Raw genomic sequence first — 15,204 nt, forward strand, 5'->3', positions numbered from 1 at the left:
TACACAACAACACGGTGGCTGCCGGAGCCGGATGCACTTCGCACTCGCATTTTTGTTCTCCAATTAAGAAGGAAGGCATTAGGAATGTGTTGCCTTTGCGGCGGCGGTTACACAACGGTTACACTTATTGCAGGCCCTCAGGCGATTTAGTGGCCCTAGCCAGTGATTTCGCAGCTACGCAATTTCGTGACAGATAAATAACGAGCGTCCAAGAGAGCCGGTGGAATGTTGCAAGGGCGCGCGGGACATGAGAAATCTAGCGGGCCACCCGAAAAAATAGTTCCTTCTCTAGCGGTCCGCCAGCCAGCCAGCCACCGACGAACGCCAGTTTTGAACGGGTTTCCCGTAATTAAGTTGAAAAATTGCTCCTCTGCATTGCCCCGGAGTCGACGGCGATGGCCGGCAGGCAGGCAGGTCCGGTCCGGTCCGGTGGTATTCTTCACCAGAAACCGGTTAAGGATTTGCCACACGGCGGCCGCCGTCGGCGCGCGCCGACGAGGTGTTGTTTCGCGTGAAGAATCGATCCAAAAACGACTCGCGCGACTCGTCGAGTTGGCGGCTCCGTCCGAGAAATGTAGCTTCCGGGAGGTCACCCCACAATCGGTGACAATAGATGAACGTTGACAGATAGCAGCAGCAGCACCGGGGCCGGTCACACGAGATGCGAAATACGATCACAAGTTCACCGTCGCGGCGATCTGCGCTTCGTCCGGGCCCAAGACGAAGAGTCCCAGTCCCGCTCCCTATTTGGGGAATAAGGATAAATAAATCTAGTTGTGTGATAAACATCTTCCACCACTTTACGTAGGTCGTCGTCGTCGGGTTTTTTGGTGGCCGTCGTTGTTGGTGCGCCTTTTTTTGGGGGCCTATTTAGATGGTTGGAGTTTCCCCCGTTTTCCTTTTGGGCCTTGGTTTGCCTTGGGTCCCATGTGGGGACAAATAACGGAAAAATTAGCGCTGGAAGCGCTGGAAGCGCTAATGTCACGACCGTCTGTGTTTGTTTGGTTTCTCCTGAGCCTCGCCGAAACGATTCGGCCGCTCGCCCTGCCACCAGCCAAGGTGCGCTATAATAGATCAACCGTCCACATGTTGGTTGCATGTTAGAGGAAGTGGCCCAGTGTGGCCTGCCTAAGCGCGGCTGCAATCAGCGCCCGGGACCGACCCGGGGCGGGAACACACACACCCCACGTCACATTCCCACGGCGACAGCTCGAACCGGACTTCCCACCCGACCGATGTGTCCGCGCGTCCGTCGTCGACGTCGTCGGGGACTCTGGGGCCATCGCGTAATTGGATCTTCAAAAAAGTCGACAAGAAATAAATCACTTCCTGCACCAGGCAACCAACCAGCAGCAGCAGCATACGCAAACGATCACTTCATCAACCTCTGCACCGTCGTCGTGTTGCCGGCCGTCATCAATCGACGGCCGACGGCGCGTTACGCTTTCTCTCCAGCCTCATTTTTCCGTCCTTGCGCCGTCACTCGGTGGGGCGGCTCCGGCTCCCAAATCCGGTTCTGAGGTTAGCGACTCTTCATCACACTTTAAAATACCCTCCGATCGATCGCGCGGTTCGTGATCGGTGGCACACGCGGTAGCCACGTTTGCCTAGCCGAGCGCATTCGTTTGGCTGGCCGGAAATGGATCCCCGGACGGGCGGGTCGCTGCCGGAATTCGAAACATTGCCTCGAAATGTCTTCCCCATCTAATAAGGTGTTAACAGTGAAGCTGCGGCGTAGCGGCTGAGATCGTGATACACCTTTTCCCTGATGCGCTCTAAAGTTTTGGACATCATCCGGAATTGCCAACCAAAACAAGCGAACAAAGCTCCAGAAACTCGGCGGTAAGAACGTTGGCCGAAACTTCGCAGCGGCCACGGTAGCGAAAAATAAAAATATATAATCCCAGTCAGTAAATAACAAATCTGTCCGTAATATTTTATTGCTTTTGGCACGCAGAAGGGTTGTGTTTCGTCGGTTGCACGCTTCCAGTGAGTGACCATCGTTCGGATAGATCCTCTGCGACGCAAATCCTGTGCAAGATGCGCCAATCGTTTGCTTGCATGTGCTTTGGGTGATTTTTTAATCAAAAGCTTTCCATAAACCTCCCATAGGTGTGGCCTCTTCCTTATGTGTATTTGGTGTCTATTATTAATAGGTAACTAACATCACTTCTCATTCCGGTCAGCGGTGCGCGACACCGTAAACATCTGCTTTTCAAAATTTCATTCACGCAGATGACGGCTGAAGATATTGTTTCCTCAAAAACCCATAAAATCGGTTCGGATGAAGTCACACTCATCGGAGTGGCCGCTGGACAAACAGCCACCGTCCTGAGAAAGCGTAACCTTCATTCCATTCTACGCACGTTCCGTTCTTCCCATTTTACATCGAAGCAGCCATAAAATCGTCTCCATTTTCGGGTAACAAACCCAACAAACACATCAAGTAGCCCGTCGTCGGAATGGGCGACCCTCGGCAGTCATGTTAATTGTTGAAACCCATTTTCCTAGAACGAAAGAATGCGTCCCACGATCTCACCAATTTGGTGCACCCTATCCCCATGGCATCGAAACGGAAACGCACGGAATTCATAAAACCATGTCCCAAAGGATTTCTTCTAGAAAACCATCAATTTTCACATGCTTGGAATGTTGAACGTTGCGTGAAACAAATTGAGTTGATAACTGAAACTAAGCAGCCGTTGCCCGGTTTCCAGTTGAAAGTTGACAGTTGTCATTTGATGGACCGTAAAGTTGCAATAAACGTATGCAAAACAGAATACTGGTTGCTGGCGCTTCGTTCGGTTGTGTTTGAAAATTCATTTTGGCGCCAAATCTTCTGGTCCATCCCCTATAACCCCTAATTCTAAGCTACCCCTTCGCTGACCGCACTGAAAAGAGCGTGGCGTCCAAGCTCAGAGGTGATGCCAACGGCAATTTGTCATTTGCTGGCCTCTGTCTGATTGGCTCACGGGGCCATCAAAAATGGTCCCGACCCGACGGACGGACCGAAGTCCTTTTTTCTCGGAAATCGATTATTTCGATGTGAAGGAAATAAAACTTCCTTTGTCTTCTGTTCGCATCTCATCAGCCACACGACGTTGCTGCCCGGCGTCCGGTCCTTCGTCAGCCTCATCATCATCGTTAGCTGTCGTCTTCCGGAACAGATCTACCGGTTTCGGAATCGGACACGTCATTCTCTGGTCCCCCGTAGAGACCGCATTATGTGCCCCGAAGGAACAAGGCAAGCGGCAATTCTAATGTTCGAATAAAACGAAAAAAAGACCTGCGACCATATAATTATAGAACAATTTAGGGCCTGTCTCTGTCAAGTAACATTTGGCCCACGGACGAAATTAGATAGCGCCGCCGCACCTTATGCACCATCTTCGCTCGGGAACTTCACGATCGTCCTTCATATCAACCGGGGGATGGGATATAAAACATCGAAAAGTAACAAATAATGCGTTCGGGTGCATCAAAAAGGCAGCGCATGATTTGCCCGTCGTTACACGCCCCGACCCGACGGCATATCGAACCGATCCGTGTGCTTCTAATGCGCGTAGTGATTCCAAATCGGACGAAGCAATTACCGCCGCCGAATAAACGGGCAAAATCTTGGCAAATATTGATTGGCACCGATCTACCGTGTTCGGCTTCCTTTTTTGGGCCCTTTCATTAGCTCCAGCTTAGGTCCATCCGCTACAAAACACTTGACTAATTACTTGACTCGCTAGCAGTCGAGCGGCTTCGAGCGACCACACGGCGCACACAGTGACACGGTCCCCGATTGCCATCAATCGATCGGGTGGCGGTGGCGTATTGCGCACGGCTTGGTCGCTTGGCGCATGTGCAAAAAGTGCAACCTTTTTGAAAGCTCGACTCGCGGCCTGGAAAGGCCATGTGCCTGCAGCGCGCACACGGCACAAGTGCACCGAGCGACCAAGGAGACCAAGGAGACCATAAAATTTACGATTACTCAAGAGAAAACTCCACACGTACGGCGCGTACGGCCTGTGGCCACCGTCGCCCCGCTGCTAAACAAATAAAGCTGAAGGTAGTAAAAGGCAATCTCCCAGAGGTGCTGCAGGTGAGTGCGCACGGGGAGACCCGACTGCAAGTGCACACAACGCGCAAGACGGCTAGCGGCTAGCGGAAACGTCCAGATGCATGTCCAGAGCCCGGGTCCAGCTGCGCGTTCGGACCTAGGCTCAGACCCTGTCTTGTAGCACATCGATTAAGAGCCGCCGCAGCAAAAACCGTCCACCACAACCGTCGCCCGGAATGCCACCGGCCGTTTAGGGGGGGAACTCTGAATGGATTTACTTTCGATCGGCCAACTCGGCTCGGGATGATGCGATGCTGGATGCTGGTTTCTTGCGCTCTCTCTCTCTTAAACACGTACATTGTTTGCCCCTCATCACCGGGACCAATACTATCTACCATCTACAATCGTCCATTGCGTGGTTACGCAAGCCCGATGTGCCCGAACTCCTTGCGCCAGGGTGCGGTACCATCAACAACGGGGACCCGCAACGTGCATAATTACCTTTCGCGTAGAATTCACTATTGATCCATTAACTCCGCCGTAATCGTAACGCGCGCTCGCGCTTAACTCGAGTAGCACTTTTCGCACCGATCGGGCCAACTTTCGGGTTCGGCTCCTTTTTGACACAATCACTTTATCTATTTATTTGTGGCCGGCAACCTTTTCGCAGCTTTGCACACCTTCACGATCGATCGCACACGATTTGTTTCACTTTGCAGAGCACATAATTTACAATCTTACACTCTCACTTCACTCACCGACGCGCAGGATCGTGCACCATTCTCTGGGGGGTGGCCTACCTACGGAGGTGAACACATCAACATATCATTTCACTGAATACACACTGCATATTGGGGAAAGAATCAACACTTCAACGCTGGCCGGATTGAGAAGCTGGCCGGAAGCTGCTGTCAGATGTCGAACCACGATCGCTACGATGCAACAAGCTCATTCTAATGCACACACACACACACGGGGACACGCGGACACACGGACAAAATGGGTTAGTTTTCTTGGGGGGATTCGGGATCGGGGAAAAAGGAGGCCTGAAAATGCCCGAAGATCGCCCCACAGACACGATCGCCCAAACGACGGCGGCCGGGGCGGTCGAGAGAAACAATCACACTTTACATTCCATTTCTTCATTTGCCTGGAACGGGGATCGCAAAAACCACGCACCACAAATCACCACCCTCTCGCCCCTCTCGCTCTCTCTCTCTCTCACTGGCACGAAGAACACACGGCGGACCAACGGAACGAACGGCGGGCGCTTGCGGCGGCCGCTGGCCGGTTCGGGCCGGCAGCGGGACCAGGGCATTTATTATTCTTTTCTTCGTTTCCTTCTCAATGACAATCGTCATGATTCTTCGCGCAGCGCGGACCAAGCGCGGAGAGATGCAGCAAATAACAGCGAACCGAACCGAACCGAACCGAAAAAAAAAACAAAAAACCCCGAGAAACACCAACGGCGGCGAGGCGAAAGTAGTATAAGAAACAGCCGAATTCCCGACCCGACCCGTCGGCGGAAAGAAGGGAGGCAGCACACGGCAGCCACGGCTGAAAATCAATTTAATCTCACTCGCTTCACTTCCATAATCAAACTCCGCAGTACGCAAAACCGGGGCTAAATGTATCCGAACAATTCTGCGATTAACATTCCTATTTCGCAGCTACAAAAATTTCCTTTTAAAAATTCTTTCTCGTAGCCGCCGCTCTCGCTTCTCGCTCTTCTGCCCACCTTCGGCCGGGATCCGGGCCGCCGTCCCGCACGCCGTCCTCTGTTTCTTCTCCTTCTCTTCGACCGTCGTCGCCGCGGCGTCAATGCTTCTTCCCAACGGCCTGACCGGCAGGAGCCGAACTTCGCCCGTTTAGTATTTTATACTACGCGCGTTTCGGTTTTTCGGGCTTAATTCTTCGCGATCACCGCGCCGCACCGCTCGCACTTGCCCCGCCAGCCTCCTTCTGATCGCGCAAAAGCTATTTTCATCACGTTTTTCGCTCGCCTCGCTCGACGATGTGACACATGCCACAGCGTTAATTGGCCAAAGGGGGCGCGCGCGTACAGACCCACAGCTTTTGTGGCACACACAGCCTCACCACAAACCGGACACACACACACACACACACACATAGAGAGAGCACAGTGCACAGAGGCTGGGGTATTCCACTGTTGGTCGCCGATCGGTTGGGTGTTGTGTGAACTTTTCTCAACTACAAACATCGTTTGCACTGCCCGAGGATCAAACGGAAGCCACAAACGGGGACACAAACGGGGGCACCGCGCGCACACGGCGCGGGTTCGTCGCTTCGGTTGAAGTCTTTTGAACGCCAATCGCCTCGCCTCACGTACCTTCCGTTTTCGCTGCAATCACTGCACTTTCCTTATTACTTCTCGGCCGATTCCCGATTCCGAGTCCAACCAACTGTGCAACACAAAACACTTTTAGTCAATAAACAAAAGAACCCAAAAAAAGTGTTTCTGTGAGTCCTCAAGCGGAGTGCGTTGCGCGGCGAACGAGAACGGGTAGGTCCGTCGGGTTCGTCGTTCGTCGTCGTTCGTATCTCAGCTCTCCGCTCCGTCAGCGAACCACTACTGAGTGCGAGGCTGGGGAAAATATTTTCTTGAGCCCCACAAGAAGCAGCGCGTTCCCGTTCCTTCCCGATCCCCGGCCCGACCCGGAACGGTGCCCGGCCTGGCACCAATACTAGCGCACGGGCCGTACGATCGTAAGCACGCAAACATCGACAGGCCCACGGACCGGGCAAAGGGGTGCAAAGCCATTGGCCTATAAACTCCTCGGCCCAGTCCTCGGTGTCGGCTCTCGCTCTCACGCACGATCCACCGCCCGATGGATCGACGACCAACACAAGCGCACACAGCACGGAACTTATGTTGCGCTATGCTGCGCTGCGATCACCGTCGGTGCTGGTGAGAGCATTTCGAATCGAAAAGCTCACCGATCGCGGTGTGTGTGTGTGTGTGTGTGTGTGTGTGCCGTGGAAGGAAAGCTCCGTCCGCGGGAGTCTGCACTTGGCACAGAGAGTAAAGCCCTCGAATGGGTCCCTTACTAGGGATCGCCCAACCAGCCATTGGACTCACGATTTGTGATACAAATTTCCACACTTCGAATGCTGGTAGTTTGTCAAAGATCTTATTTTGCTGAAGCTTAACTTTTAACTTTGGATGCTGCGAAAACGGGTCTCCAACCTGTAAGAGAGACAAAGAGACGAAGAGAGAGAGAGAATTTGAATATTCAACCCCGAGAGAGAGAGAGAGAGAGAGAGAGCGAAGTGGGCACTTCGCTCGGAACGAAGATCTTTAAAGTTCATTCGCAGAGCCTCGATTATATCGGAGGCATTCCCGGGCTCGGGCATTTTTTCAAACTCCTTTTTCTACGCTTGCTTGAGAGCAGAACGAGCGAGAGCGAGAGAGAACGAGAGAGCAAAACAACAGAGTGTGGAGTGTGTTGAGAAAAGGTAGCCATTACAGAGCCATTTGGCCTGCTTCGATCGTTCGCTTCGAGGTGTGCGTGTTTGCGCAAGTGTATATTTGGTTAGTTGCAAGAAATACCATCCGAGCGAGCGAGAGAGAGCCCCCGTGAGAGTGAGAGAGAAGGAACGAACGAGAGAAGAAGAGCGTTATATGTAGAGGCGCTGAGGCTTTTGTTGCTGTTGTTGTTGGTGATGCTGTACGTAAAATATATGTTCCACGACTCACTTTTTTGCCTATTTTTCGTTCAAACGAACGAACGAACGAACGGACGGGAGTGCAACAGCAACATAGCCGGGCCGCAGGTATGCCGTATGTATGCCACGACGACGCCACGATCCTTTGCGACGGCGATCGTGCTTTCGACACTTTTTCTCGAGCTCTCTCTCTCCCTCTCGCTGTCTCCTTTTGGTGCTTGCTTGAGGAATGCTCGCATGCTAACGCGATCTGCCGGGGGGGGGGCCATGAGTGAGCCCTGCGGCCCACTATTCGGTGCCAATTTGGCAATATTTTAGAAATGCGCTTCCGTGCAGGATAGAGCCTGCGAGTCCTGTGGCGTGTGCATCTAATAATGGCCCTCTCTCTCTCTCTCGAGATAATGCACCCTTTGTGCAGAGGAGGCGAGCGAAAGAGAGGCCGTACCACCACCTATAAAAAGGTACGGCAATCCACAGGTTTAACCTGTCTTCACATTCACAAACACCACCACCACCAGCAGCAGCAACAGGCTCGAGATCCGATCGTTTGCATGGTCCCCGGAGCCGGAGTCAAAACATTGTTCACCGCACATCCCGTAGCTGTCCCCGTACTGTGCATCCCCCACCGGGTTCCTCCCCCCCCAACAGGCCCCTTCTGTGGCCGCTGTTGGCATACCATCGCAGGGCTCGGCATTAGGGGCCTCTCGCGAGACGCGTTCGCGCTCCGCGGGACCCGAGATTGTGCTGTGTGTGGTTAGGTTTCCTAAACAGGTTTCCAGGTCTGGAAGTCGACCGACCGCCCGACACAGGTACACGATGATAAAAGCAAAAAAAGACACACGCACACACACACACGCGGGCTAAGGTCCACGGACCCACACACGCCTATCGTCGTGAATCGTTGTTCCTTTATTGGCTTCGCTCTGTCTCTCTCTCCCGTGCTTCTCAGACTTCTGGAGATTTCTGTGACTGTGTGATCTATCAGCGGGCGCAGCTTCACAGCGAGCACATTCCCTCTAATGCGACGATCGGTGCGAGCATCATTATCACGAAATTGTTTCGGCACCAATGGCTCCATTCCTTGGGACCGGCTGGAGATGATTGAAATCCTGCGGTGCCAGCGGTCAATCGCGGCGGGGTAATCAGGGTTTTATTAGCTTTTCATGTTGATAATCGCGGCCGCGGCAAATTGAATTTAGCAAGGTCTTTGGCGCGCGCGTATCTCCGGCAGATCCGATTACACATCGACGTGTGTGCGCGCGCGCGCGTGTGCGCCCCAAGCGGCCAGGCGGGTGGACGAAGAGCGCAAAAAGGATCCCCCGACGCTCCCGAATGGTGAGATGCGTTTGTCAAGCCCGGGTTGCCCAATCGAAGCAACCACCGACGGGCGCTTACGAATTGAGGTTATGGCGAGTCCTTCGGTGCTTCGTTTGCCGGATCACTCGTCTCGGGGAACCGCAGCTGGGTGCGAATAACTAGCGCCTGGGAAGCAACACGCCCCACGACCGGTACATCCACGCGTTCGGGAATCTCGGGAACGTCCGGAATGGGAGATACCCTCCCGCCCGCCCGACCCGGGTGTCAGAGTCGATCAAGGAGACAACGCACGGGAATACGGGCTCTTTTTGCCCCTTGCTACCGATGATGGTACTGATGATGAGACGCAATCGTGGGGCACACTGCCCGGCCCTGTTCCGATGGTAGTTCAATACGCGCGTGTGTGGATTTCCCGTCCGACAACGACGACGACGACGGTGTCCCATCATAACGGCAGACCGAAGGCCGCTCCGGGGCTCCGGTGCCGCGAGAACATAACGCGACCGAGAGCCCACGGAACTCGAATGAGGAGGAATGAGAGAGACAGAAAAAAGGATGAAAAATATAGAATTCGCCCGAGTCCGGTCCGGCAACTTATCGTCCGCAACAATCTTGCGCAATATACACGGCGTGGCGTGGCGTGGTGGCGAAGTGTGAGAGTTGCCCCGTGGCCGAGTCCTGCCCACCGACCGACCCGCGACCCCGTGGTCCCCGGTTTTTGGCGGAGGGGGCGTCGTCGCGTCGACATCGTCACCGTAATCGGGCGATCGGGCGCGTTTCGACTGAATTTATTACCTTTCTTCGACTAATCTCACCCGGGCCCGATCAGGCGCTACATTATTCAGCCAACGAAAACGGCGGCCCCGGGTAAGTTTAATTACACACACACAGTCTGCCCAAGGCTCGGGCGGCTCCGTGTCATTATTTCGGCGGCTTTCCATCGACAGCGCCGCGCGTCATAGGCGACTGATCCCGCTAATGGACCACCGACCCGGTGTCCTTTCAAGTGAATCGGCCGAAGCGCTCTTCCCTACTTGAGAACCTGGAGAGAGAGCGGCCTCATAAATCCGACCGGCCTCTTGAGAGCCCGAGACCGGGCCGAGGCCGCTGATTAGTGAGCAAACAAACCTGCCAAAAAGCGGGACCGGAATTAGAAGCCGCTGCTGCTGCTGCTGTCGGTGCTGCTGTCGGGGAGGATCAAATAAAATGTACCGCCGACGGATGCACCACCGGATGCCGGGGACCGGGGGCTGTACGTGCGGGATCTGTTTGATCCTTGTCCGGGATCAGAGGTCGGAGCATTTTTCGGACCCCCTGCGAAGGAGCCCCCGAGAGGGAATGGCCCTCGGAACAGCCAACCAGAACAAATCGGCGGCACTGCTGTTGTTGATTCTGCTTTTTGTCTTAAACGGTAGTCTTCGGGCGGTCGCTACGACACGGCGCAACACGCAAATAGAAGCTCGGTCACGCGGGTTGGAAGCTAAGCGAAGCAGCAGCAGGGTCGGTGATCACACAATCGACTACTTAATCTTCAAAAATGGTGTTGTTTTTCAATTAGCCTTTGAATTGCATCGTGTGCCCTTTTCATCCTCTCGATCGATCACCGGCGATCACGGGCGATCAGCTGGAATTCGCATCGGCAGCACATTGTTTAGCTCATTAACTTGCGTGACTTCGCGGTGAAAAGCCCAACGCAGATTAGAATCGTGTTGCAATCGTTGCTGACCTCTCGGTGACACCCCCGAGAGGCTTCGTAGCGTAGGACGTAGCGGAATAGAAACGGGCTTCCACCGGAAAGACTTTATTATTTAAAGGGCGAACGCAACTAAAAGCGACCTAACCGTGACCTCGCCGGCAGGATTCGTGAAGTGTCGGGCCGGGAACCATGAACGACCTTAATCAAACTCTCGTCGCAACCAAGCCAAGCCAAGCGTCGATGTCGTCTATTTTCCTTGTCCCGCGGTTCCCGGCGTGAGTCGGATGCGAAGTTGTTCGCTTCCCCTTTTTGTCTCGAGTCTACTGCAGGCGACGCTACTGCACTGCCACCCACTGCTGCTGCTGAAGGTGACCCCCGTTGGTCAGGGCCAACAAGGGATGTCACCACAAGCCTCTCTCTCTCACTCTCTCTACGGGTTTCTGCCTTCTCACCATGTAATTAGTGGTCTGTTTATTCATTCAACCATTGCCATTCCTCTGGCTGGCCGGCCGTGGTCTTAAGGACTGCGCGGTTGGCTAATTTAAATTTTCTGCAGCAACTCGGCAGACGGCTGAGGGGGGACGTGGGGCCCTGCGTTGAAATACGTGAGCCTCGCCGCAATGGCCTTTGTGGGTGACCGAGGGCCGGTACGGCGTGTGTTTTATGCCGTAGCTAAATGCGCGACTCCGAGTGCGCTCGCCCGAAGTCGTGTGCAATGTTTCACTATCCACCAGAGGATCCTACCGCCCCGCCCCGGTGCCGCCCTGTCCCTGTGGTGTTATCCGTCTGCATTGTGGCCGCCGTGCGCATCGCATGCGCGAACTGAACGAGTTTATTCGATTGGTAATGATCGAGCGAGAATCGCAGCGCAAGGCGTGGGGGCCTAGCACAAGCGTCTTCTGCCCGGCATTCGATGGGAAATTTAGGCAAAGCGCAAGAGAGAGAGAGAGAGGTTGGAAACATGCCCCACGATCGGCTCCTAGACACTGTGGGGTCTCCGTGGGGTCCGTGAAGCTGAATTCGATCCGACCCCGGACTGATCGACAACCACACACAGGCCAGCGCGCAAGGTCAGTTAAGTTGGCCGCTCCGGTGGGGAGCGCGCGAACGGACGATCGATCAGACGGGGCTCGACTCAGAGACTCGAAAACGAATCGACTCGAATGTTGCATTTCGAAGAATCTGCATTTCGAAGACCCCGCGACCGCGAGGGGATGGGTGTCAATGCACGGGGGGGGGCGAAGCGCGCAAAATGAGAAATGGCCCTCCATTGGGGCGAACAGCAAACCGAAGCAACGGCCTCTCGTTCTTCGCCCGGTCCGGGGCCCGTCTCGTGGGAGGATCGAGCCAATCCCAAGTGCACTGCGGCCAGGCATTTGCATTTGAACTTTGGAACAATTGCCGGCCATCGCGCGCCGGTTGCCTATTTCGTGCCCGGCGTCCGTCCCTCCCCTGTCTGTCTATCTGAGGCACTTGTGGGCCGGTACAGGACCTAGCAGGCCACTAGCAGCCAAGGAGGCCATCGCACGGGTCATAACGATGGGGGTGAAATTTTAATTACCTGCATTTCTACAGCACCGGCGTTCGTGTCCGGAAACCAACCCGATGTCACCCGGCTAGACTTTGCTGACCATCGGAATTTCAAGGCAGATGATCCGTGTACCATTTGGTGGGGGCTCACCTTAAGTTTGACGTTAGTGTTGGCTCAAAACTTGAGGGGACATCCGATAAAGTAAGTAAGTTGGTTACCCAGGTCCGACGTATCGAAAGGAACCTCCTCAGAGATCGCTCCAAGAACTGCTCCTCATTGCCTCGCGTCTGTCATTGCGCTGTCGCTTTCGACGCGGCTCTTTTGATAATCGTCACCATAAATCAATTTTAAGATAAGCAAAAGATGCTCCATTTATGCTTCGCCACGGTATGCTTCGGTGCCTCAAGCCAAGCGGGGGGCCCGGCCCATCGTTGGGTCCAGGTAACCGGGCGGATCCGCCCCTCCGAGTCCTTGCTAATAAAAACAAATCTCCTTCCTTCCGCGGAACCCCCTTGCCTTCCGAGGTCGATGCGATCGATTTGCGCTCATTATGCGCCACATGCGGTGAAGTCATATCGATTGAATCGTTTGATTGATCGCCCGGAACCCCCGCCACCGATCGGCGGTGGTTGATTATGGGTCAGGTTGGGCGAAGGCGAACCACGGCGAAAAACGGATCTCCAACATGTCCCGCACGGACGCCCGGACGCGAAGCCCCGAAAAAAGGACCAAAACGGCCAAAAAACGGAAGCAGTAGCAGCGAAGCGGCCACCACGAAAAAACCACACAAAAGAGATAACGCAGCCAGGGAGCCAGAGAGAGAGAGAGAGAGAGAGAGAGAGAGAGAAAGGGCACCAAAACCTATATGCAACAATTTAAGACACTCTGAAGACGCTCGGATCGCAGCTCCCGGAATCTATCTTGGCGCGGGGTGGGGGCCCGGGACGATCGGGACGGCCTCGAAGCCGAAGATCGATTTTCAAATTTTCCCTTTTTCGGACTCCAGGCACCAGCGCAGCAGCAGCTGAGGAAGAAGAAAGGAGCTACCCGGAGGGAGCAAAATTGTGGTCAAAAAGTGAGCAAAATTAATTCAGTTGCTTTTATGTCCGTCCGCCCGGCCTCTCCGACTCTCTCCCCGTGGCCCCGTGGCCCTGGCCGCAGAACGCAGAACGCTTCCTTTATCCTTTGTGTGGCCCCCTCCCCACTTGTGCCCCTTGGTACCCGTCGGCAGAATCGATAAAAATCTGACCAGAAGGCCAGAGTGATGGCGTTTGTTTCTCTGTCTTTTTTGCGCTTTCGCGACCCTTTCGCGCTTGGGGCTCGGGGGCCACGGCCACGCAGAGAGGTTTGGTGGCGAGATTTGGTGCGAGATATTCGAGGGTGATGAGAAAAATTCGGCGGCAAACGGAAGGCACGGCACGGAACGCGCCGTGTGTCGTTACGCGCCCGGCCCTCTGGGCTACCGCGCGGCGCGTACCGTACGGCGCCTCTCTGTGATGCCTGGCCACAGGAACCCGCGCCCCGGATTATTATGGACAATTGATGTAAGCATGTTCGCAGCAGCAGCGCACAGAAGGAAGAGGGAAAACGCCGTGCATGTCCCTCACGCGGATTGATAAGTTACCCAGCTACGTCTCACTTTCCAGTGCCTACTTCTGAAGGACTTGGTCTGAAGGACTTGGACTTGGATGTCTGGGGGGTACTCTCTTCCTGTTCGACTATTTCAGCAAGCAAACGACGTTGCCATGGGAACAACGAAATGCGCACATAACCTCAAATCGATTTTATCCCAATCCAAATGTCCCATTGAAACCGAATCCTTACCAGTTGACGCGGTCGGCGGTCCTTCGCGGCACATATCAATGCGGATCCAGATGGCGGGGTTCGTGTGTGCGCGCGCGCGCCAATCGCCGCCAGTTAATCTCTTCGCACACAAAAGACACGGCCAATGGATGCGTTCGGCGGCCTCGTCCTCGGTGTGTGTGTGTGTGTGTGCCGGTATGCAATTTGCAGTGGCCCGGGCCCCGCGGTTTCGGCATTATGAGGTGGCCACACACTCCGCCAGCCCGCCCGCCGCCGCTGGTGTGTGTGTGTGTTTGGACGTCGGTGGGTTTTAGAGAATGTTTTAACACCTCGGCCCGTCAGATAAGCGACCAATGAAATCGATCAACCCGATCGACGATCGCCCGGAGCGCGCTTGTAGCGCCCACCGGTTGGTGGTGTGCAGCCCGAGCCACAGATCGAATAATGACCATAACGAGCGGAGCCTTCCTTTCGAGCGGATCCTTCGGAAGGGACGGCAGATTTGCGCATTTAATTTACATACGCAAGTTGCTACCGTGCGGTCACGCACTTGAGGCTCTCGCGGTATCTCGGGGAGGCTGCACCCGGTGCCAATTAACCGGAAAATGGGACCGTGATCTCATCGGATCGGACCAAATCGGTTACGATCGGGGGCGATCGGCGATAGTATTACTTTGCCGGTCGGCCTCGGGCGCAATTGTCAAAAACCATAAGCCCGGCCCGGCGCGTTTATTTGATGCTCGAAAAAGAAAATCGCAAACGATTGTGGCGTGTCAAGAGGAAGTCGCGAATGATGGAGACGTCCGGACCGCTCTCACGGACCACGGAGGAGATTGTTTCCCGTCAGCCAAGCCAGCCGTAATTAGCGACCGGGGTTTTGGGGGAGCCAAAGGCGCACGCCACCGCACGTGAAGAATGCGCAGTGGCAACGTTATTAGAGTTAATATCAAAATACGACTCGCCGGGGGTTTCGAAATTGAAGGCTGCCGCGACGTCGCCGATTTTTGGCACTGCAGCCTGCGGGTGCCGGTTATCATCATCATTTCTGCCGGCCGCCGCATCGCTCATTAAGACGAGAGGGCGCCCCCTCGGCCGGAGATTTTGATGCCGTGTGTCGCGTTT

General features: G+C 54.7%; 1 protein-coding gene across 1 annotated transcript in view; it reads right to left on the minus strand.

Annotated features, from left to right (window-relative positions):
• Nucleotides 1-12,315, minus strand: part of LOC128271223 (protein dachsous) — a 70,263-nt gene extending 57,948 nt beyond the window's left edge. Inside the window, exon 1 of the mRNA XM_053008666.1 lies at nt 12,310-12,315. Within this exon, the coding sequence (XP_052864626.1) occupies nt 12,310-12,315 (6 nt within the window). The remainder of the gene's footprint in view (nt 1-12,309) is intronic.
• Between the last annotated feature and the right edge of the window lie 2,889 nt (nt 12,316-15,204).

The sequence above is a fragment of the Anopheles cruzii genome, chromosome 3 (assembly GCF_943734635.1).
Source record: "Anopheles cruzii chromosome 3, idAnoCruzAS_RS32_06, whole genome shotgun sequence".
Taxonomy (NCBI): Eukaryota; Metazoa; Arthropoda; class Insecta; order Diptera; family Culicidae; genus Anopheles; species Anopheles cruzii.